The sequence below is a fragment of the Telopea speciosissima genome, chromosome 6, assembly GCF_018873765.1.
Source record: "Telopea speciosissima isolate NSW1024214 ecotype Mountain lineage chromosome 6, Tspe_v1, whole genome shotgun sequence".
Lineage (NCBI taxonomy): Eukaryota > Viridiplantae > Streptophyta > Magnoliopsida > Proteales > Proteaceae > Telopea > Telopea speciosissima.
In genome coordinates this window covers 59,156,143-59,179,770 of record NC_057921.1, presented here as the reverse complement: position 1 = coordinate 59,179,770, position 23,628 = coordinate 59,156,143, and the positions used below count along the sequence as shown (strand labels likewise).

At 38.7% G+C, this 23,628-nt stretch overlaps 2 protein-coding genes and 1 long non-coding RNA gene across 6 annotated transcripts; all 3 read left to right on the top strand.

Moving 5' to 3' along the window:
- Positions 1–3,420: 3,420 nt before the first annotated feature.
- Positions 3,421–5,049, top strand: LOC122665998 (low-temperature-induced 65 kDa protein-like). The gene is made up of 4 exons (XM_043862115.1): positions 3,421–3,568; positions 3,639–3,860; positions 3,906–4,142; positions 4,244–5,049. The coding sequence occupies exons 1-4, from the start codon at positions 3,493–3,495 to the stop codon at positions 5,047–5,049; spliced, it is 1,341 nt and encodes a 446-aa protein (XP_043718050.1). The 5' UTR covers positions 3,421–3,492.
- Positions 5,050–8,141: 3,092 nt separating this feature from the next.
- On the top strand, positions 8,142–12,582 carry LOC122664860 (pentatricopeptide repeat-containing protein At3g60050-like). Of its 4 annotated transcripts, XR_006333387.1 has the most exons (4): positions 8,143–8,854; positions 8,981–10,295; positions 12,261–12,328; positions 12,426–12,582. XR_006333387.1 is itself a non-coding variant. In XM_043860888.1 (2 exons), exons 1-2 carry the CDS (start codon positions 8,507–8,509, stop codon positions 10,151–10,153), a joined length of 1,521 nt encoding a protein of 506 aa, XP_043716823.1. In that variant the 5' UTR covers positions 8,142–8,506; the 3' UTR covers positions 10,154–10,442. The 4 variants fall into 4 exon arrangements, 2 of the variants coding, with proteins under 2 accessions (XP_043716823.1, XP_043716822.1); XR_006333386.1 differs by having other exon boundaries at positions 12,261–12,580; XM_043860888.1 differs by lacking the exons at positions 12,261–12,328; positions 12,426–12,582 and having other exon boundaries at positions 8,142–8,799; positions 8,926–10,442.
- A 5,308-nt stretch (positions 12,583–17,890) lies between these two features.
- On the top strand, positions 17,891–18,488 carry LOC122664861. Its single transcript, XR_006333388.1, has 3 exons — positions 17,891–17,945; positions 18,255–18,292; positions 18,422–18,488. It is a non-coding gene; the product is annotated as an uncharacterized LOC122664861 (long non-coding RNA).
- The last annotated feature ends 5,140 nt before the right edge of the window (positions 18,489–23,628 follow it).

Here is a 23,628-nt window from a genome sequence, read left to right as displayed (position 1 = left end):
GTGTCTCCGGTTGTTGATCTGTTTTGGGGTTCAACTGGAAACTGTGTTTCTCTTTCTCTCTCTGGTCTTCTTTCTCACGACCCTCTTTCTCTCTCTGCTAACCGATTTTTCTTTCCATTTCAGGTTCTAGGAAGTTCGATTGTATTTAGGGGTGGTTTTGAAACTCCAAGCGCAAGTTCTTCTCTGCTCTGTCCCTCTCTGTCATTCTCGTTTTTTGTCTCTGTCTCTCTCTCGATGTCTATGTAGTTAAGGTTTTTTAAAAAAAATTGGAATTATTGATTGGTGACTACTATTTTTCTCCATTTCAGGTTCTACGAAGTTCAATAGGGTACCTTCAATCATCTCCAGTGGATCTTGGATTAAGGCTGGTATGGCATATTTCTTCTCTCTCGTATCTTGAGTTGTTTCCTTTGCTATTACTGCTACTGCTCCTATCTTCGTCTGGCTTTGGCTCTCGCTGCATTTGTTGTTGTGGGTGTTGTTGAGGTTGCATTGCAAAAGAAGGGGACCTCTTCTCTATTCTTCTCTCTCTCCTTATCTGTTTTTGTTCTATTGCTGGGTTATTGTTCTCTGGCTTGATTTTCTTCATCATGGTGTCATAGTATACTACTGCTGAGGGGTATTACCCGTGATTTGTATGGAGGACATGTTATACATTTGTTATCTGCAGTTAAGCATTTATTTGTCTGTATTTCGACAGCTTCTTCATATTTTCTATCTGCTACTTTATATGGAGTATTTGTGCATAGGCTCCATTGTCTTTTTTTTCTTCTAGTTATGACTTGAACTAGGAAACCCAGTCAGTTTTGTTATATAAATTTTTTATTAGGAATTTCTAATTGACTATTATGTCTTAGAAGTCTTTTGCTTTAGTAGGAGTGAAGGGTTCAAAAATAAAAATACTCCTAAAGCCACCATGATTCAAAGAACCAACCGATTGAATAATGTTGATATTGCAAACAAACTTAAGAGTAAGATGTTTTGTAGCTAGAAGCTTAAAACAAATCCCAAAATATAAATCCTCCTTTGAGACTTTACTTTATTGGAAATTCATTAGGGGCAAAAAAAAAAAACACATATGCCTTATCTGAGATTTGCTCCTAACTCCCTTGAATCATGTTTAGATAGTGCAATCATGGGTTCTATGGATGGTGCAACTGATGACAGTAACTTGCCTCTGTTCTGCTTTTCAGAAGCTCAAGAATCATTGCTTCAATGGAACTTGAAAGCATAAGAAGCTCAAACCATGCTTTCCCTCTAATTTTTCTGAGATCTCCTGGCAAGCATCAATTACCACACACTCCCTCCTTAAAGGTTGAGGTTCAGGTTGGGTGGATACCCTTTCCTCTAATTTTTGAACAACTCCTAAAGGAGGAACTCAATGAGAATTGATCAGACCTGCTGATCTGGTTCTAATTCAGTATTCCTATTCTGCCCTTATACATTACTTACTATTCTGTGCATCTGAATACTGAGTCGATTTACCTGTTCTAATAATCTATTTTTGCTGATTTTTATGACCACTAATCAGAATTGATTGCTCGTATTGTTTCTGTACTCTGATTTCTATTTTGAGTTTGAATTTACTGTTTTTTACCCCTCTCCTAGCTCCACTAGGATTAGCTCTTAATTTCTGATCTGACCCTTGGACTGAATTGAGATTTTCAGCATGTATTCTGTCTCCAAATTAATGAACTTGATTTTAGTTTCAGCTTGATCTATCAATCTGATTTTGTTCTATTTGATTTCTACTAAATCTTGATTTTATTCTGTGTCTCCAAATTACTGCTTTCACTCTGCATTCTACTACTGTCTCATTCCCCTGTTATCACATCTATTGTCTTCTTCTAATTCATTGGGGAAGCTGAAAGTCAGAAACTACACCTTACCAGTAAGTTTTTAGCCTTTGAGTATAAGATGAGTCTTTAACCAATATAATTTGCTGGTTCTCTCCATGAATCTCCAAGTTTTTTGTTAGTTTTTTCTTTTATTTTAGTTATTTGTAAATTCCAAGCTCCACTTGGTGGGTCTTTAGCTCAAATTGGTAGAGCACTTGGAACATGCGCATGTTCCAGGGATGGTGGTTCGAATCCACCAAGGCCCTTTTTATTCAACTGTTCATAGCAGTTATGACACTAAGCCACACAAGAACCCAAATTTAATGGCATCTTTGAAATTTCACAAAAAATTTATATGTATGTACTTAAATTAAATGGATATGGATTTTTTTACCATATGTAGAGATCTTTGTTGTTTGAAAATGCCCGTACTATGAGTTTTGCTTTGTTGGAGTAACATAACACCAATTAAAATATTTTTCCAGACAAAATTCAAGTAGAATTCAATTGACAGACTCAGGGTAACCAAACAGTATTACATATGGATTCAGCCGGATTCCACCTGACAGAACCGGAGCAACCAAACAGTTTTTCAGTTGGATTCCACCTAAGAGATTTTGGGTAACCAAACAGGTTTTTTATCAGAATCCAAATCCACATGAACCAGATTCTTAAGAATTCGATCCAATTTAAGAATCCGACTCTTACGACACCTTCAACCAAACACGTCCTAAAGGGGAGCCGGATCCGAATGAATGAGTGGGAGAGAAATGAGACTTCAAGTTAAGGATAATTAGGTTTCCACATTGCTACCTTCGGATACTTTGAAGGTACATCGAGAGGATCCGGACTCATCCCTGCCTTGTACATTTTTTTTTTTGCCATTTCATTTTAAAGAAAGGACCGAATTTCTGCTCATCATCACAGGTGGGAGAGGATATCTAGAGGGTATTTTGAAACGTACCAAATCCTAGGAGGAGTTTGTGAACCCCAGGATCATGGTTCTAAGTATCGGTATTGTATCGATTTTACTAGTCACCGATACCGATATCGTGCTGATATCGTATCGATAGCACGGTATGGATAAGGGATAAAATGGTTAGAAAACTCATTTTTTTAGAAAATTCAAAGGCAATTTTGTCTGATACAACCAATCCAAGCCGATACCATATCGATATCGTATCGATTTTATGTGTTGCCGATACCCATTCCGATACCGTGCACTAAAACCATGTCTAGGATGGTGAGTGAACCGGGGCATCTATGGATGGAGGGAAACTTAGACCTTCAAAAATTAGTTACTTTAACCGTAATCGATGTAAAACTGTAAAAGGAAGTTACTGGACCTCCATGCATGATGATCCATGACACGTATGGAGCTTAAAGGGTTCTACGTGTAAGGAAGTGACACGTTTAAAGTTATCCTACACGTGTCTCTTGTTCAAGAATAGATACAAGGTGGCAAGAACAATGTGCCTCTGCGCTTCCTTTTTAAAACCATGGCGTTTATCCCCATCCTCCTGCAGAGTCTCTCGATTTTATACTCTTTGCAACTGACCGAAGTAGTGCATCTACACTCTACATCTCTACATTATACTAGAGAAAGGTTTCTCTGCGTGTTCATTGTTGAAGGCTTGAAGCTTTGGCGCTCAAGATGGATTCTCAACTGCCACCGGCTCACCGACACACTTACGAAGAAGACCACCCACACCGCACAGGTCTCCATACCGGTGAGAAACCACCGTCCTCAGATTCTAGTAATGTTGAGTGCTCACTCATTTCTTTGTTAATTTGTTGCAGTTATTGAAGGAGAAGATGAAAATCATGAGAAGAAATCAGTTTTACAGAAGGTGAAGGCTACGGCTAAGAAGTTAAAGGACACCCTTGGTATTAAGAAGCATGGCCACGGACACGATCATGATCATCCAGAGGTAGAAGAAGACGATGAAGAAGAAGAAGAATTCGACCAAGACCCGGATGTTCAAGGAGCACCGAGTATGTGCTCTGCTACCGGTATTTACGGTAATAGATATTCCTTTGTGCTTTGATTGATTGAGAGGAAAAAAGTCAATACTCGCTTAATTTATCTAAAACGATTCTCACTCGGATTTGCAGTATACGAGTCAACAGTGACTCAGATCGTCCTGACCCCGCGTGAGAATAAGTTGGAGCAATCCGGGGCTGGTTTGGGTCCTATATCGCAGTTTCCACCCTTGGAGAAAGATCCTCAGGCACGGAAGGAACTGTTTGAACCATCTGATCCTGGAAATTATCAGACCAAAGCTACTGATCCTACAGGCACAGGTAAAGTGGATTCTGGAAAAGAGAGAATCATATCCAATAGAACTAATTTTACTGTATTCCGATCATGGAACTAATGATCTCTCTGTTAATGTGAATCGCAGGTGGCAAAGAAGCAGGGGTCACCCCCTTGGTTAGTTCGTTCGGAAAGATGGAAATTTCCAATGAACCAGGTGAACATAAACCGGAGTGGTCATCCACCGAAATTTACGATCAGTTTTCCTCAGATTTACCTCCCATTATAACCCAAACCACTGAAGAAAATCTCCAAGCAGTTCCGAAAAGCTTCAATGCCGGCGAACCGGACAATTATTCACAGGGCAGTAATGTCCAGGAACAACCAAATCAGAGCAATTATAGCGAGAAGATTTCTGCGGTTACGTCTATGATTTCAGAGAAAGCAATATCTGCTAAAAACGTAGCCGCTTCAAAGCTTGGCTATGGGGGAAACGATGATGCGGCAGAAGGCGGAGATGCGAGTCAATCAGGCACAATAAGTGAATATGGCCGTAAGGTTGCTGAGACGGTGACCGAGAAATTAGCCCCAGTGTACAAGACAGTTGCGGAGGCTGGAAGTGTGGTGGTGTCAAAGATGCAGGGGACAGAAACGGAAACAGATAACAAGGATGTCGGAGTAACTGACAAGGGGGTATCAATGAAGGAATACATGGCGCAGAAGCTGAGACCAAGTGATGAAGATAAAGCGCTCTCTGAGGTCATATCGGAGGCATTGCATAAGCGCGAGGGGGAGGAGTCAAAGAAGGTGTTGCGGAGGCAGGAGAATATGACTCAGCCACCCGAGGTCGTTAGGCGAGTGGGATCTGATAACGACGATAACACGCCGGAGGGAATGAGCTCAAACAACGAGGATGGGAAGAGAATGATGGATAGTTTCAAAGGAACGTCATAAGCTTAACGAGTCCAGCAACTGACGGGAAAGAACGCTGTTTTAGTGTTTTTTTTTTCAAATAATCTGTGTGTTGTGAATTGATTGTAACTGGTGGTGTATACAATTTAGGAAATGTAAGTTTGGAACAGATCATCTCGTTAATATATCGTTTACGGTGTCTACATTGGCTTTGGGACTGAAACTGGTTGGAAGTTGTAACCTACCCCAATTACTCAGAATATTCCTGATTGACACACACAAACCGTATGAATATGGATCTAGATCTCCTACGGGCTGTCCGTCCTGCCGTGCTGCTGCTTATACACAAGGTGGTGCACATTGATCACTTACCCCTACCCCCAACATGTGGATGCATCTCATCAACCAGTGACCACCAAGTGGCGACTTGTTACCATAATCACTTAAAATTGAAAATTTCAACAAGATAGTATGCCTAAATCCAAGAAAAGTTAACCATATGGAAGAAAAATGTGTTTTTTTTTTTTCTTGGGATGAAAGAAGAAAAATGTGATTGGAAACATTTTTTTATTAAATCTAAAGGGAAGGATTTTTTTTTTTTGGGATAGAATAAATGGAAGGATTTCATGTATAAACCTTCTTGTTCATCTAAAAAATGGAGAAATAGTTCATTAGGCGTCCATGAGATCAGTTTCTTACAGTATGGAATTAAGGAAATTGTCAAATAGAACCTCCATACTTTGTTTTGATTTTCAAACACAAATTACCTCCAGGTTCAAGAACTCAAAATTGGGCACAAGTTTGGCTCCCCAATCGATTCCAATTCGATTCCCATCCGAATTGGTGGGATTGAAAAAATAGGTTAATTCTGTCCCAACAATCCACTTTTTTAGATTGAGGTATGTTGTATTGGATCCGATTCCTGTATTTCCGCCTGCCCGGTATTGCCATGCATCCCCACACATAAGTGTGGCAGAAAGTACCACCTTATCCCTGCTCAGGCAAGGCGCTCGGGCAGGGGTAAGGCGGTACATTCTGCCTTACATGTGTGTGGGGGAGACAATAGGAACAATAGGGCAGGCGGAAGTAGAGGAATCGAATTGTGTTGTATTAATGTGTTTTGTTAAAGTTTCAAAATGTATTGGGCAAAGTTTTCATACACAACTGTGTAAGCCGTGTATGTGAGTGTGGGAGTTTCAAGGCATTAATTAATGGGTGGGGGTTTATGACTTTTCCAACTTTTTGTGAGAGGGGACACAACCATGCCTGCTTCCCCTGTATTATATTTAAGAAACATTTTATCTCTTGCATATGTTCTTTGGCTTCAAGGTTTGCACCTTTGATCACCTCATGAACAACCTTTTAGATGATAATATACTTACAAGAATATAAGTGTAGGGTTCCTTAAGAGGTATCTCTCTCTTCTTCTGTGTTCGAAAAGTGTAGGGTTCCTTAAGAGGTATCTCTCCTCTCCCATGTTCGATGTTAGTCCTGGGTGCTTTTCACACACACACAACGTCGGTGTAGTGTAATGTGGGCCTGGGCCTGGGTCTGGATCCAATAACTTATTTTTTTTGAACAATTGACTTAAAAGTGTTCTTAGACCTGATTTGACTTATATTGAAGTCATTTGTGGGTCTGGCTCCAATTACTTATTCTTCTTGGATAATGGACTTAAAATCCCTGCACGACAATACTCGTGTTTTCTATCTCTCTTTTTTCATGTTCGATGTTGGTCCTAGGTAGGGATGTAAATGAATAGTCGAAATCCGTTTCCGAATTCGTGTCCGTATCCATTTAGCACTATCCGAATCCATCCGAAAGCTAAACGGATAAGCTATATTTACATGTAAATGGATAAAATATCCGATCTGTATACGTGTCCGTATCCATTTAGCACTATTCGAATCCATCCGAAAGCTAATCGAATGCGGAAGTGAATATAGCACTATACGAGCCGAATTCGATCTGTTTACATCCCTAGTCCTAGGTGCTTTTCACACACATGCATTGGGCTGGTGCAGTGTAATTTGAGCCTAGGTTTGGGTTTGGGTCTAATAACTTATTCTTTTTGGTCAAATGGACTTAAAATATTCTTAGGCCTGATTTTGACTTGTATTTAAGTTATGAGATTTCATTTTATGGATTTGGCTCCAAGAACTTTTTTTTTGTGGATAATGACCTTAAAAGCTTCCATGATAACACTTATGTTTCTCTCTTTCTCTGTTTTTATTATTGAGACCATAAAAAAGAATAAAATTCGGTTTGTTACCACTGGTTCTATTTTTTTTGTTATTTTATACTATCTTTTTTGTTTCCAAATTCCTCGGTCAGGTTATCTATTCTTATGTCGATCTTTTGTGCGACTTCCCTTTTTTCTCTATACTAGACAACATCGTTTCAAAAAATTGAAATCGGATCAATCGAATTGGCTGATTTTGATCAAAATCGCCCATGACTGATCCCAATTCCCATTCCCACCGATTCCACATGGTTGATTCTAGGTTTTTGGTCACCTGTTCACTGAGTTTTTAGATCTAAAAGCCGATTCTAAAGTTTTTGGGATTGATTTTGATCTGGATCAAATTGACAGGCATCGATTCAACCCCTGATTCCGATTTTGATACCTTGATGGCCAACCACAGAAAACCAACCCTCCTCCGCCTGGTCCAAGTGGCGCGGCGATCTCCCTCGCCTCTTCCCCTCCCCTAATCCTTGACAGCCACCTTGGACCTTTTCATTTCTTTACTACGGTCTATGGAGGTATGATCAAGAGTAACTGCCCATATCGGGTCGCGGGTCGTTTATATGGAGACCCGATACAATCCGAAGCTACAGAAGTTGACCTGGGTTTGTAGGTGCGCAGTGTAGTTCGACTGTTCGTGTAAGGTTGCCGCCAGTTGAGAGGGTCTTGCACAGATCCTTCCCGGCGAGAAAGGGAGATCTTGTGGTGTCTGAGAGGGACAGAACTTGTGAGTTATGGCGTTAAGGAGCCTCAACGAACCTGCAATCAGCCAAACCGGGTACGTTCTCTAAAGTGCAGTCTGAACCCTTATCACCAAAACTCTAATAGTTGCGGTGATATTCGATATTCGATATTCTGAACCCTTCTAAGTGCAATTGTTATTTGCCTTTGTTCTTTACGATTTCAGCGGAATAGGGTTATTCGCAATTCCATTACTAAGTGGATGTTTTACAGTGAAGATTGTACTCGGAGTTACACAAATTCATCTCGTGTAGAATGAAATTAATTCTTTTATTATTCATCCCAGACAAGTTTATTATCCTATGAACGTGCTGTTCAAACGAAAAGCTTTCCGAGTTTCAGGTTTTTCCTTTTTTTATGGGAATTTCTCAACTCATTGGATGGCAAACGAGACCTACGAAGCTCTCTGTATTTGTGTACATCGATCTGGGATTAGTGTTTTTTGTGGATTCCTTAATGACTGCAGAGTTAAAGAGACGATGAAGATCTCTGAATGCTTGAATAATACTCACAATGAAATATACGGTTCTATTCGGTCAGAGGGTCACTCGGAGCATTTCCTATTTTCGCTATATTTCACGGTCTCTGTGTGACAGTAGCTTCAGAGACGGTGGCAGTGACATAGGGTGTGAAGTTTGTGATGGTTTCTCAAAGGGAGGTGGTCCAAGACTGGATTTTGATTCGACTCTGCAAAAGGATCCTACTGAGACGCTCCCCGAAATGTCCATTGCAGGAATTCATGACAATGACGAAAATGGTTCTCAGGAAGATTTGTCCCCTCAGCAGAAAATTTTCAAGGATGTCAGGTTGGATGCTGATAGAATTATGGATATTCTCCACCAAGATGAGCCGGGTTTTGATATTCATGACAGTGAGGAAAATGGTTCTCAGGAAGACTTGTCCCCTCAGCAGAAAATTTTCAAGAATGTCAGGTTAGATGCTGATAGAATTATGGATATTCTCCACCAAGATGAGCCGGGTTTTGACGTTAGATCGGCTCTGGATGAGTTGCAACTTAGAGTGTCAACTTTCCTTGTCAGAGAAGTTCTTAAAAGGATTTTGAAAATTATAAATCATACAAATAAGAATCGCTGCGCAAAGTTGAGTTACAAGTTCTTCATATGGGCCAGTCTGCAAAGTAACTATAGCCACACCTCGAACACCTACCATTTGCTTATGAGTATCTTTGCAAATTGCCAGGAGTGGAAGGCAATTGGGAGATTAGTTGATCAGATGACTGAAGATGGGTTGCCAACTACTGCCAGAACATTTAACATCTTAATATGTACTTTCAGTGAGGCAGGTATGAGAAGGAGATTAGTGGAGAGGTTCATCAAATCAAAGACATTTAGTTATAGGCCATTCAAGCACTCCTACAATGCAATTCTACATTCTCTTCTGGCAGTGAACCAATACAATTTGATTGAGTGGTTGTACCAGCAAATGCTTGTTGATAAGCATTCTCCTGATGTTCTAACTTACAATATACTTTTATGTGCGAAGTATAGACTGGGAAAGTTTAATGAGTTCCAGACAGTGCTTGACGATATGCTTAGAAGTGGGCTTTCCCCAGATTTCCACACATACAACATCTTACTTCATGTGCTTGGGAAAGATGACAAACCTTGTGCAGCTCTTAAGCTATTAAATCACATGAAAGAAGTTGGTTGTGAGCCAAACATTCTCCATTTCACCACATTGATGGATGGGCTGAGTCGGGCTGGAAATTTGGTTGCCTGCCGGTATTTTTTTGATGAGATGGTGAGGAAAGGGTACATGCCAGATGTGGTGTGTTACACGGTCATGATCACTGGATACATTGTTGCCGGGGAGCTTGAGAATGCACAAAAAATGTTTGATGAGATGATTGTCAAAGGGCAGCTACCGAATGCCTATACATACAATTCCATGATACGTGGTCTTTGCATGGCCCAGAAGTTTGAAGAGGCATATGCAATACTGGATGAAATGGAATCTAGAGGTTGCAATCCAAATTTCATTGTTTACAGAACTCTAGTAGCTAATCTGCGGAATGCTGGAAAGGTGGATGAAGCTTATAAAGTGATAGAACAAATGGTACAGAAGGGGCACTATATCCATCTTCGCTCGAAACTTGAGGGATATGTTAAAGAATTTAGATGGAGGGTTGTGTACAAGTAGAAGATTCTTTTTTCATGACCTCACAAGGAGGCACTTATTTATTGTTACCCTGGTTCAATTATGGCCTGTGCTGGCTTATGCTCATTCCAAACTTCACAGAAGTTTAACAGTACGGCTATTACAATGGTCATATCTCTGTAAAGTATGTGGTCTTTCTTTTATTTGTCATACATTTTCATGAGGCGAGACTAACCGATAGAACTAAGCCAATTTTTCTTAAATCTCCCTTATTTATGATTCCCCCGGCCCCCTGCAGTGGGATATAGTTTAGGGATTGCTTGATTAGTAGCTGTTGCATCCTCTTCTACCCTTTATGATGCTTTTGCTCTGGGATCCTTCTAACTAATAATCGCATTGGGTCTCAAAATTTAATTTTCTTTTGTATTATTTTATCTCTTCCAGTGTAGGTCTGGAGCGGCACCACTAAAATTTTTTCTAAGCATGCGGCAACTCCTCCTGTTAACTTTTTTGAGCTTCCTCTTCTTTTTCTGTTGGTGGATTTTGGGGGATGGGGGTGGAAAAGCGGAAATGAATCATCTGAAACATTTAAAAGATTTGAATCGGATTGTTTCGCCTGTTTGTGTTTGAACACTAAGTAAGTTGATATATCCTTTTCAGATGTTCATTCATCATATGAAGATTTTATTGAACAGGTAAAGGAAGGCCTGCAAAATATCACTGCTATACAATACAGGGCTCATGATGGGTAAAGGAATACTAAAGGGTGAGCTTAGAATCATTTTATTATCCCATTTTAACTTGGACTTTTTTTTTTTTTGGGGGGGGGGGGGTGGGGGTTGGGTTTGGAGTTGGCAGACCTAACTGTCAATTGGCTTCCAGTAAGCTAGAGATCCTGCATTGGCGTTAGATTTAGTTTTAGGATTAGGTTTAAATTCTTGATTATTAGCTAAATATTAAGAAATAAATGCCTATTTTATGAAGGGGAAAAAACCATTTCTGGGTAATTTTATCTGCTTCATAGTGCAAAAACTTCCTGGTGTAGTACAGGTCCATGAACAATTGTTTAAAAATCAAACACTTACTATTGACTGCTCTGCTTTTAGATTAGGGCTTATATTGGCTCCTTACCTGACCTATCCTTTCTAATTTTTGCACCCCCTGGTGCTGTTGATCTTAAAATAGCTTCTTTCTATCTATTTGTAATTATGATTTAAATATATGAGGTCTAGAAACCGAGGTACATAACATGTGAAGCTTGAAGTTTTGGTAATTCCCTATTATTACTTTACTTTAATTCTAGGTAATAATCAACATGTTAAGCATCAGTTGAGTAGGAAAAGTGCATGAAGAAAGGAAGGATTTTGCATACTTTTGGATTATAACAGTAACTTGTCTGAATTGGAGACAGGAAAGAAAAATTTCTGCTACTCATCTGAAGCATGTAGAGGCTTCCAATTGGGGTACCACACTATGCATCTATTGATCAGTTACAAGTAAAGTTATCCCTTTCAGGTGTTTAGTTGTTCTAAACTTGCAGCTACTTTTATTTTAATGAAGAAAATGGCTTGTTCTTGAGAGAAAAGGCTCGACAGCTTGTGACTTAACAGAAGATGTAACAGGATTTGTGTAGCTAGCACGAATAGTTGGAATAGGGTCTAATTGAGTTGAGATGAGTTAAGAATAATTAAATCTGCACAGTTCAAGAAGCTTGAAACAATAAAAGTGCCTTACCGTTAAATTAAAAAAAAAGTGCTTTACCTTCCGTCACATTCGACTAACTAAAGGGGATTGTCCTTTTAAAGAGGCTTTCACTTCTCTCTCTTTAGCCATGAGATCAACCAGGCTGTTTCCAAATCTGACATCACCACTTTGTCTCTCATCCTCAAACCTTTTAAGGAGAACCTCTTGGAATTATAGTGGTCAGTCATCACAATGTCCTACATCAGACTCCCACAGTATATCAAGGATTTTTCTGAAAGTTGAAACATCTAACAAGATTTGAGCTGCTAGAGTCAAAAGAAAAATAATATCAGACATCTAACATTCCCAAATTATACAAAAGAGATTTTAAACCTTTAACCATTCGACTAGTTCATCAGAATGGAGGGAACTAATTCTACATCTGGTCGTCATTTCTTATGTGCAGAACTGCAGATGATCAAGCAATATTAAAATGAATCAAAAGCAAATCTAATGCTATGAGCTGGTCAACTAGTAAAATCACCTTGAAAGCTCCAAACTTTGATGTGTACAATAGTTTAGGGAGCATCCTTAGCCCAGGTCCCAGTGTAAAATTTTGATCCTGATTTAGGCATGGTTCTGTTTTGAATCTTGAAACTGCATAAATTGGAACTTTAGATGAAGCTGCCTTCTTGTTATGGTGATCGATCATGCTAGGACGGAGGGCAATTCCATTGACCATCCCAACACCAAATCCTCACAGTATGCTTCTGCCAAGCTAAGCCTGTTAAAATTGCAAATGGTAAATGAAGCATTCAATTGTAATCTATAAAAAGGGGGAGGGGTGGTTGGAAAAAAAAGAAGAGCATTCTGTTGTATCCTTACCATTTACACTTAATGCCATGATACTTCCACAGGAGCTGGTATCAGATTCTCTAGTGGGGCTAAAAGCTGCAGTATACTGATTGCGGAATCTACCTCAAACTTTATCCAAGGACAGTGGCAGATATTCCCATCTTATGCGAAAGAGCCATTCATGAACAGGTACGTACAAGGGTACAAACATGTATATAAGCCCTTCACTGAATTGTGATTGATTTTTTCTTATTTAATTCTTTTTTGTGGTACATTGAAGTTTTCATGTGCCTTTTGATGTTATCTTCAACATCCTTGGAGAAAGAGGACCATTTTCCTGTGAGGCTCTATTTGTTTCGGTTTAAAATAGCCGGAAAAACAAATTTTACTGTAAAACCAAAATTTCCACTATTTGGTAACATGAAAATTTACAGGCAACGAAACATTTTCCGGATTAGGCTTTGGTAAAATTTAACCCTGATTTGGCCGTAAAGTGTTCCCTTGTAATTTTGATCTTTGCCTGACACACTCAAACGTGTGCCACAGGAACCAGAGTCTTTGAAAGATAACCAGAACTTTCGTGCTTGACACACTCCTGATGATCTCAATGTTTTGCACATATGCGACAAGAACCAAAAAGATCTAATTGTCGTCTACTCTTAGATTTTGTTGTCCTCTGCTCTCTCCGTTGGCGCAATCAAGTTCAAATGGGAGTTTCTGGTAAGGTCTCTCTCTCTCTCCATGCAATGGCAAAACAGATTAGTTCTTTTTGTTCCTCATCTGTAGATTTTTAAAAGATTGTATCAAAACAGAGTTGAGATCATTGTACCACCAGATAGGTGAACAAACCTCTCTCTGCATCTCTCTCCTGTCTCCCTCCAATCTTTTTCCCACCTGTCATCATGACTTTTATTTTTTGTTGTTAATTTGTAGTCTCCTCTATTTTATCCCGTAAAAACTATACACCTTTCCCTTGCTTAACTTCAAAATCTCTCTCTCAGGAGTTGTCTCTTTCTTTGTTTTTGTGTTTCAGTCTCAGAGGAACAAAGAGGATTTCGGAGTTTGTCTGATGCAATAGCGCTTCAGTGGACCGGCCCAAACTCGTTTGGAAGTCCAACCTGAGATGAACCAGGTCCAAATTAGTTTTTGGTCCAGTAGGATATTTATGGTTTATTTATTTATTTTGGGTTATCTTGTGATCTTTACTTTTATAGAAAGTAGGATAAGTAGGAGATAGAGTTTGATTTTGCTTTTATTTTAGTTTTAGATTACGATTAGGAAACTTCCATTTTCTTTGCATTCTTTTCCTTTATTTATATCAGCATGTACCATCAATTTAGTGGGTTTGAATTATGAATTGAGTTTATTTGGTTCTTGCCTGTGTGGCACAAGCAGTGATGGCTGTTTTCCCTTTCTTCTCTCTCTCTCTCTTTGCCTTCCTTCAGGTATGACAAACTTTCCCTATTCCTTCTTTGCTCCTCCTCCTTTTCCTTTCCACTACTACTCTCCTGTATGGCTTCTTTTATTCCTTTATTTACTTTTACTGTTATTGTAACCTGTTCGAACGGACCAGAAGTCCCCTTCTTTGATTTTGATCTCTCTCATATCGCTTCGTTTCTCTATACGATTCTGGGAGTGAGTATCTTGAACCTAAATGACTCAAGCCTCAGAGCCTTACTTACTAAAACGAATCCTGCTGTGAGATATCTCTTTGAGTTCAAACTGGTTCTTCAGTTATCGCCAAGCCTGATCTCAGAAACTTCTTATTGACTGTTGGACTTCAGATTTGGATGTTTGTTGGGTTAGTTAAACAAGACATTGAGTTGGGAATCTGCCACTAAAATTTCAGTCCAATCCAATACCAGGTGGGAGAGTTCTCTCCATCGTAGTCTTCCTGGTTTTCTGCCCTGGTTCACGGATGTGAGGTTGAAGACAACCTCATATTGGAATGTCTTTTATCTCTTATTTCATCATACAACCTCATATCATTATACTTCTTAAGTCTGTAGCCTTAATATCTATTTTGTTATACAAATATATGGCTCTAGAAGCTGTAAAAACTCTTTGCTACTTCACAAACTTGCCATGAATTTTGTAATGTCTTTGCTTTGAATAGAATAGTGAAGACAAATGGTGGCTTGGGAACAATTTCCATTGCTTCATCCAAGTCTTCGACCTGTGGCTTGTTGTGGGTTTCATCACTTTTAGGTTTTTTGTTTCTCATTTCGAGGAATACTTGATGGTTTCCTTTATCGTAGCCTTTCTGATTTTGGATTAGCTATTAACTTGTAATCAACTGAACTACTGCGCTTCCCTTCTCTAATTTGGGAATAACATGATGCATAGCTCCATGATCCACAGTTGCTGGTGCATTATTTTAGTTTTAGTGTTTTGGTCAGAAAGTCCTCTCCAAGTGGACATGATGAACCTTTATGTGCTGAACTGTTGAACTTTTATAAGTTTAACACATTGTTCCTCCTTCTCAGGCCGAACTCTTAGGCAGTGGCGTCTACTTTACATATGGGATGCATCAACTGGTGGATCTTTCCCTTAATCCTTTGTACTGCTGCAAGTTCATACTAGCTTGCACATACTTTAGGCCCTGCCTTAGCCAATATTTATTGGTTTGATGCTCAGCTGCAATGCTTCTAAGAGAAAAGATATCAAGTGCTCCCTTTGACCATATTCCATGACATGCGACATTGAAATGGATAGTAGTATGACTTAAAGTAATGTTGTTGCTAATATTTGTCTATTTCTGTATTTTCCTAACAATTTTCGGTTCTGGAGTCAACTGGCAAGAACTCGATAATGATGCCAATATCCAAACCAATTGAAACAACGGGAATATTGTCTATGTTATCAACAATCGTGTCTCTTTTTCCCCTCTTAGCTGAACTTTAGTTTCAACCCCATTTTTTCCAGTTAAGACCAGCTCCCAAAATGTTGGGGAATCTTACCCCATCTCCATAATTGTTTTGATGATAATAAACATATTAGACAAGGTCTTGTGTATTGTCTATATGTTAACAGGGCTAATAAAGTCAAAGCAATAGAAGACATATAGTACGAAGTAAAGATGTTCAGATAAAGCCTTAAAGATCAAGATATCAAAGGCATGCTAAGTTCTTCAAGAAAAGAAGATCTTGGAAGATCTTTTGAAGATTGAAGAACATCTCTCGAAGAAAGAGACCAAGACCTTCATCAAGATCAAAGATGCTCATGTACATATACGTAGAACACTCACCCTGCATGCTTGTAATTGCATTTACATAAAATTAATGAAATAAGCATGTGCATCTTTTAGGGACCTTAGGAGGTTATAAATGAACCCCCTATGACCTTAGAATATGGTAAAATTAGTTGGAGAAAGTCTCGGACCAATCCCCGCAGTCAAACTGCTGCAATCATGCATTGACTGTGATCTGGTCTGAGCATCCGGTCGACCGGATCTCAGGGTACACATCGACCGGATCTCACAGTGGGCTTTCGGGTACGTTCCCATAAGTGATCCGGTCGACCGGATCAAGTGGGACGATGATCTGGTCGGCCGAACATCGACCGGATGCCATTTCAGCCTTCAAATGGCTAGTTTTTAACGGCTATGATCCGGCCGACCGGATTGGTAAAAAATAGATCCGTTAGAGCACATTTTGCACATGTTCTAAAGGCCATTAATGAGCCTATAAATAGAGAACATGTCAGACCTTTTCACCAATCAACTACAGTCCAAAATACAACTTTTGAGAAAGGTGAAAAGTGATTAATTGCTCTCATCATTGGAGTTTACTTGTCTACATCTACATCAATCAAGATTGACTCTAAAGCTTAAAAGACCTTCACTTCTACTTACTCTAAGCAACAAGTCTTAAAGAAGGTTTGCATTGTGCTAGCATTTCATTTACATCATTTGGCACTTGCAAGGAGTACACATCACATTCCTTGCCTAGGTAACTTTTACCTTTATTCTCTTTGTATTAGTTTATACTTTTGAGTTTATAAAGCATTGTTGCATTAACCTAGACTGTATTTAGGTTTTGCAAGGATCCTCTTATCCTTAAAAGATTGGGATCCTCTTAGCCCGTGGAAAAAGATTGTAAAGGTGTTCTTCCCACCTACTGTACTGAAATGAAGTAACTAGTAAAATTCTCTCAAGGTTGAGAGGAATGGACGTAGGCTAGTTTAGCCGAACCACTATAAATTCTGTGTGTCCTCTATTTGCGCAATTTCTCTCTCTATCTTGTTTTAATTCAAAGAAAATTTTAAAAGGATAACATTTTACTAGTGGTAACCTATTCACCCCCCTTTAGATTATCCCACACCAAAACACTTAAATTAGCAGAAAAAAGAGTCAAAATAGAGAACCAGTTGAACCTACCTATTCTAATGGTTTAAAAGAATTCTGAGAAAACTGAATGGTTATTAGATGGAACTTTGATACTAGGTTTAAAATTCTATAGCACCTAACTGTTGCCTTATTCTACAAAAAGGATGTTCAGTGGCCCTTGGATGGCCAGTTGGTGGCTTCCCTGAACATCAAGTTTCAATATGTGAACTACTCTATTCTTTGAAATAGTTCAAGTTGTTCAGCTACTCAAGTTTTAGTTCATTAGACTTTCAGGGTGAATCTACAAGCAGGGTAATTTAACTTCTGAATTTGTAATCAAACTGTTGAGCTCATTAAATTCAATATAACTAGAGTTAGGCAGAGGTCAACTACATGGTGTTCCTGTTCCTGTTGCAATTGGGTTTATGGGTTTTCAGTTCATTTGGGTATTATTAATTGTAATGCCCAGCATAAGCTTTTGTTGATTGTGTGTAGGGACCTTACTACTGTGTTACCGGAGCTGACAAAGCATTTGGGAGAGACATTGTGAATGCCCACTAAAAAGCATGCCTCTATGCTGGAATTAGCATCAGTGGAATCAATGGTGAAGTCATGCCTGGACAGGTTAATCTTTTCTTTATAAAATGCGTGGAGCTTATACTTGCTTTGTATTTCAAAACTTCAATTTGTCCTGTAAATTTATGCATAACCGTGGTATATGTTGGCTTGAACAGTGGGAATTCCAAGTTGGATCAATTCTTGGGATTTCTTCTGGTGATCAACTATGGATTATGGATGGTTTGCTACCTTTTCGAGGTTTGTTAAATAAGTGCACTAATATTTTTCTTTTTATCAATGATTCTGTGTTTTTTCTAATTTTTTTTTTTTATATTTTCCTACTTGCTTTGTAAAACAGAGGATCACAAAATTACAGGAGTTGTTCTTTCATTTGACCCAAAACCAATCAAGGTCTAGCTTTTATCTTCTTTAAAATGTTAACACCATAGATAATCACTGCCTTTTGTGTTCTTCAACCACCATAGAGATTCTTTTCCTACTCTGAGAAAATTAAAAGTTTTTAACCTATTCAAGAACTGATATTTGTCGGCAGTTTTTGTGTTTGAGACCTTGGCAGAGTTTTAAGAAGTCATTTGATTTGAATTCTCTCTCTGTGTTTGTGTGTCATATCTTTATCCAACCATAACCCACCTTTCATTTGGGCATTGATTCCATTGTTTTATTGTTGATTCTGATCTTAATTGTCAATATGATAATTAGGGAGACTGGAATGGTGCTGGTGCACATACTAACTACAAGTAAATGATTTTTTCCATTTTGTGTACAGGAATGTGCTAGCTCCAAATGTTCTGCTTGTATAAGTGTAGATTTATTTTTAATTCTGAGTGAATTTTCTTGATTTTGTTTGTGAATTTCACTTTGATCAGCACAAAGTCAATGAGAAAGGATGGTGGAATTGAAGTGATAAAGAAGGGTATTGAGAAGCTGGGTCTGTGACACAAGGAGCCAAGGAGCATATCTCGGCCTATGGAGAGGGTAATGAGAGAAGATTGACAGGTCGCCATGAGACTGCCGACATCAATACATTCTCTTGGTTAGTTAGAACTTGTTTTTATCTGATAAAATCTTTATGTTTGAGTAATATGGACTCTGAAGGAAAATCCTGCAGCAACAAGGCAAATTAACCACAATAATAATAAGCCACTTACTTGTAGGGTCATCCAATGTTGTCCATTTTTTGCATTTGTTTATGTGAATCTCATTGAGAAGATTACATCCGTTGACCATAGCGAATCAAAAAGGGCATTAAATATGCTTATTTGGATGCACAAAATGCTTTCACTTAAAATAACATCTCTGAAATGCTCTTTAAGGCATTTGAGACATTAGATATGCATTACCTATGAATTTATAATCAACTTTGGATTGTTCAAAATTATATGTTGATATCTTTATTTGAATGTACACTTTGCATACAAACATTAATATACTTATTTCAATTGATACAGAAACTAAATTTGTAGAACTTCTTCTTCTTCTTCTTCTTCTAAAGAAATGGGCCGAAAGTTGAGTTATATCATTATTTTTTGTTATTTTGCCCCCATATTTTCCTTCTCATGAGATCAAGGAAAAGAAATGGAACCCCTTAATTAATCCATGATATCATTCACCCATTATGAATTTTAAAAGCATTTACTAACAAATCTAACAAAGTCTCCATAATTTTATTAATTCTAACACATTGCCCCCTTCACTGTTCAATATGTACTGCTAGCCACTAAGTAGTGTTTGTCTGGTTGGTTTTATACTAAATCCACAGAGAATACCATGGACCAAATTGACCAGGTAGATGATTCTTCATGTGATGTCCTTTGTATTGTCCGTTCCTATTCCCAAATAAAGGAAGAGATTATTAATGAAGTTGAGTGATGGATTTATTTTAATGTTGGGTATTTGGTTCCTTTGGCCGCAAGCCCGCAACTGCTCTCTAATTAAGGGTTATTATATATCCTTTAAACTATATATCCCTTTTTTACTAACCATGTTGATGTTGGAATTACAACCAGATGGATATCAATAACAAGAGTTTGATAATTTTTTCTCCTTTTTTTTTTTTTTTTTTTTAAAACAAAACCATCAGAGTAAACACTACAAACCCCAAAGGTAATTAACTACTACACAAAGTGGTAAAAGTAATTATCCCTGCAGGTAGGTAAAATCAACATTGTTCTTTTCCTCCTCAATGGTTAAAATTTGGTTGAACATATATCATCACATCCCCACCCCCAACTCAGAAAAACAATAAAAATGAAGATACAATATATATATTGCAGCAGAGTTTGTTTCGAGGTCCTCACCACCAGTTAGTTTCTCTTTAATCAGCTGCTTACTTCCTCAGGCGTTTCCTGGATTAGGCGTTCTATCTAGGTTCAAAAGCAAATGTATACCTATCTATTACTGGTCAAATCCAAATAACTGAGGAACACTATCACAACAACCAATATAAATCCTAAACTGAAAAATAACATGTTCACCCATATGTACGGCTTCTCTTTTGGCCTATGGGTGTTGTTAGTAGGAGTATCAGCCGAGTCAGCAATGTTACCAGCCATCATAAACTCCTGCAACAACAACAACAACAACAACAGGGTGTCGGTGTACAAATCGAATTCCATAACCTTAATCCTAGAGATCACATAATGGATTAAATAATTAACAGAATTAAAAAAAAATATATATATGATAACGATCAAGAAAATGCTTGACCTTTCCGAGACCAAAAATACAAAAAACATAAAAACCGGGGTTTTCAACACCGAGTTACGAATCCCGAGTCAGCCTTGGGACCGGGCCTGCATGCTGTGCCATCATCCCACAAATAAGGATAAACCCTCCTACATAATAACTACCCTAACTAACTACCACTCTCGATCCTCACACCATTCCATCTAATTAATAATAGGAAGAGCACTAGTGGAGGTGCGCGCATTCTACCTGGGGAAGAGTTTGGTTGCTTGGCACAGTAAGAAGCAGGACTCAGTCTCATTATCTACAGCAGAGGCTGAGTACATAGCAACTGCATCCAGTTGTACTCAGGTGATTTGGATGAAGAGACAAATTTCTGATTTTGGCATTCAAAGTGATGAACATGTGGTTATCAAATGTGACAACATGAGTGCAATCAACATCTCTAAGAATCCGATGCAGCATTCAAGGACCAAGAATATTGACATCAGATATCATTTTCTAAAAGAAAAGGTAATGGAAGGTGAAGTGAGGTTAGAATTTTGTTCTCACGGAAGACCAAGTGGCTGATATCTTCACAAAGCCGCTTCCCAAAGATAGTTTTGAGAGACTAAGAGAAAGGCTTGGAATTGTGACTCCAAAGGAGAGAAGACTTACACAGTAGAAGGTATAGGTGTATGGGGAGTAGGTGAAAGAGGGCATAGAACACCAACTCTCCATAGGATAGGAAGATGCGGTGGGCACTCCTATGGTTGAGTCTATGTAGGGAGAGCTTTCCTGTAGGGGGAGTTCAGTTACCCTTTGTATTTGTTGTCAAAGGGAGAGAGAGAGAGTAAACTTGAGGTTGTTGAGAGTACACTTATGGTTGTTGCCAACAATTCCAAAGGGGGAGATTGTTGGTCTATTGGCAGGAGTGGTAATGGGTTGTCATTGTTGGCAACCAAGTGCTAACATGTTCGTAGGTTTTTTTGGGAGGTTTTGGAAGTATTCAGGGACATTTTAGTCCTTTTGCATCACTCATGGGTAATATGGTAATTTGGAGAGAGAAATTGGGTGGTGGATCCCACATATTATGGACCTCACAAAGGATGCCTAACCTGGCTGAGGTGGCAGCCAGGTGGTCAGGTAGTGAAATGGTTTAGATGATGTGATCTGGTAAAGGTGTAGGTAGATGAAGAAAACAATTGGAGCATTTGCTACACTTTTGAAGTCCATTGCTTAAAGGGGCAGCATTTGCTATACTTTTGAAGTCCATAGTTTAAAGGGCTTCCTATACTTAGCCAAATTTTGGCTTCCATTTCTTTATGGAGCTTCTGTGATCGTTTTGAGTCTTTTTGTATCTCAGGGGTTTTTTATTGTAATTTATTAAAACTTTGGTCTACAAAAGCCTTAGAAGATGAGGTGAGAGGTCTATTCGCAATTACCAAAAATTGGTGTATTAAATGGCCATTCAACATTCCAATTTCCAAAGTCAAGCACCATGTGCTCCGTTGCTTTTCTTTAAAACCTAAGCAAAGTGAATGGATCTTGTGCTAGGCACGTACATTGAAACAAAATTGGAGATTTCAAATGCTAGCTTCAGTTTGCTTGTCGCACCCTCTTTTTTGTGAAATTCAAAATCAAGAGCCTAACATCTATTCCTCCTTGGGCGACATCATCTATGGCTGTGCAGTTTTTATGCTGAACGATGACAAGAATGATAAGAGATGACAAAAGGTCATCTGACCCAAGGAGCAAACTTGTCAAGCCCTCTTCTTACAAAGTATCAATTGCGATTCCAGATCCGATGCTCCCATTGGCCAAATATTTATTTTATTGATGCACTTTATTGTGCCATATCTTCCAATGCCAATCTAATGGTTGTCATCATGACTTATCTGTACATCCTCATGGTCCTTTGATTCTATGCATCCCTAGCTCACTATACATAGGTGCAAAAGATTCTATTCTAAAGCGTCTCATTAGTCAAAATAAAAATACAATAACCTCCTCATTCGATGGCCGTTTTGATCCATCAAAATTGTAGTGTTCTCATTTTGAAGAGATCTATCTGTCTGTAACGAAAGGAGAAGGGGATTATTCATTGAAAAATTCAGATTCTTTTAGTGGAAGCTCTCCTCCCTTTAAAGAATGCATTGAAATCAATCCATGAATCATGATGAGCATGGTTTTGAAGGCTCATTGAAGAGAGGATGTGTGTGGTGGTGCTCCATTGAAGAAGAAGAGCTCAAGATTATTGATTGTTGAGTGGTGATGTTGTTTTGAAGCTTTTCAAAGATCAACTGGAAACAAGAACGGATGCTAGTATACTTGAAGATTCAAGTCTCCTCTATCGTGAGGTCAATTGAAGATTCCAGCGATACCTGGAGATCTCTGTGAAGTCACTCAAAGTGCTATTGTCAAGGGGATAACTTCGAAACTTGCAAGTTCTTTTGTATTTTTGCATAGATTGAATATTGTTGATAAATCTATGGCATATGTTGTAAGGGGGTGAGACTTACATTTACTTTGTTATTGATTCATATATATTGTAACCAGTTAAGTGGGTGCTTGACTGGAAGAAGGGTAGGTGCCCTAGCCTGAGTGGGTGCTTAGGTGGAAGCAGGTGTTGCATCACCCAAACTGTCGTTGCAGTTGAATTCACAATCTGTGTTGAGTAAATACAAAACTCTGGTTAGGGTATTACTCCGTGGATGTAGGCAATTTGCCGAACCACGTATATCTTGTGTTCTATTCTGTATCTGTTTAGAAATGTTGTGTTCTGCAGGATGGGGTGCACACCTAGTATGCCTGGCCACATAGTGGTTGCACTGCAGGTGTGCATGTGAATTGTGTGTATTTATTTGCACAACCAAGCTTAGTGGGAAGCAGTTGAGTTCAGGCTAACATGTCATTTAATGTTGCACGGTTGGAAGCAAAAAGTGGAAAGAATTTTTAGACCCTGATTCAACCCCTCTCAGTGTTGATCTGGGAACCTCATATCAATAATTAATAACAATATGAAACATGATAAACAAAAAAGAAGATAAATATCTTGATGATAATTAATATAAAATAAAATAAAATAAAAAAATGGATCCCAAACTTGTGATTAATAAGGGTGTTTGATCTGGGTCTCTGAGAGGGTTTGTGGAAGATGGGTTTAGGGTTCAGGAGAGGTAAGCATGCTAGTTTTAGTTGTGAACAGGAACAGAGGAGGGAGCGTATGTTCTGGATGGAGAGAGATCGAATAGTCCATGTTGAGTGAAGAATATATTGTTGGATCCCCCCATATTTGTTTCTGATCATAATAAGGGGATCCCTGTTATACCCGTACCTCGGGATATAATTAAATATCATTTCTTCTCGTGACGTGTAGATACCGCTGCCATGTATGCTGGTGACCTGT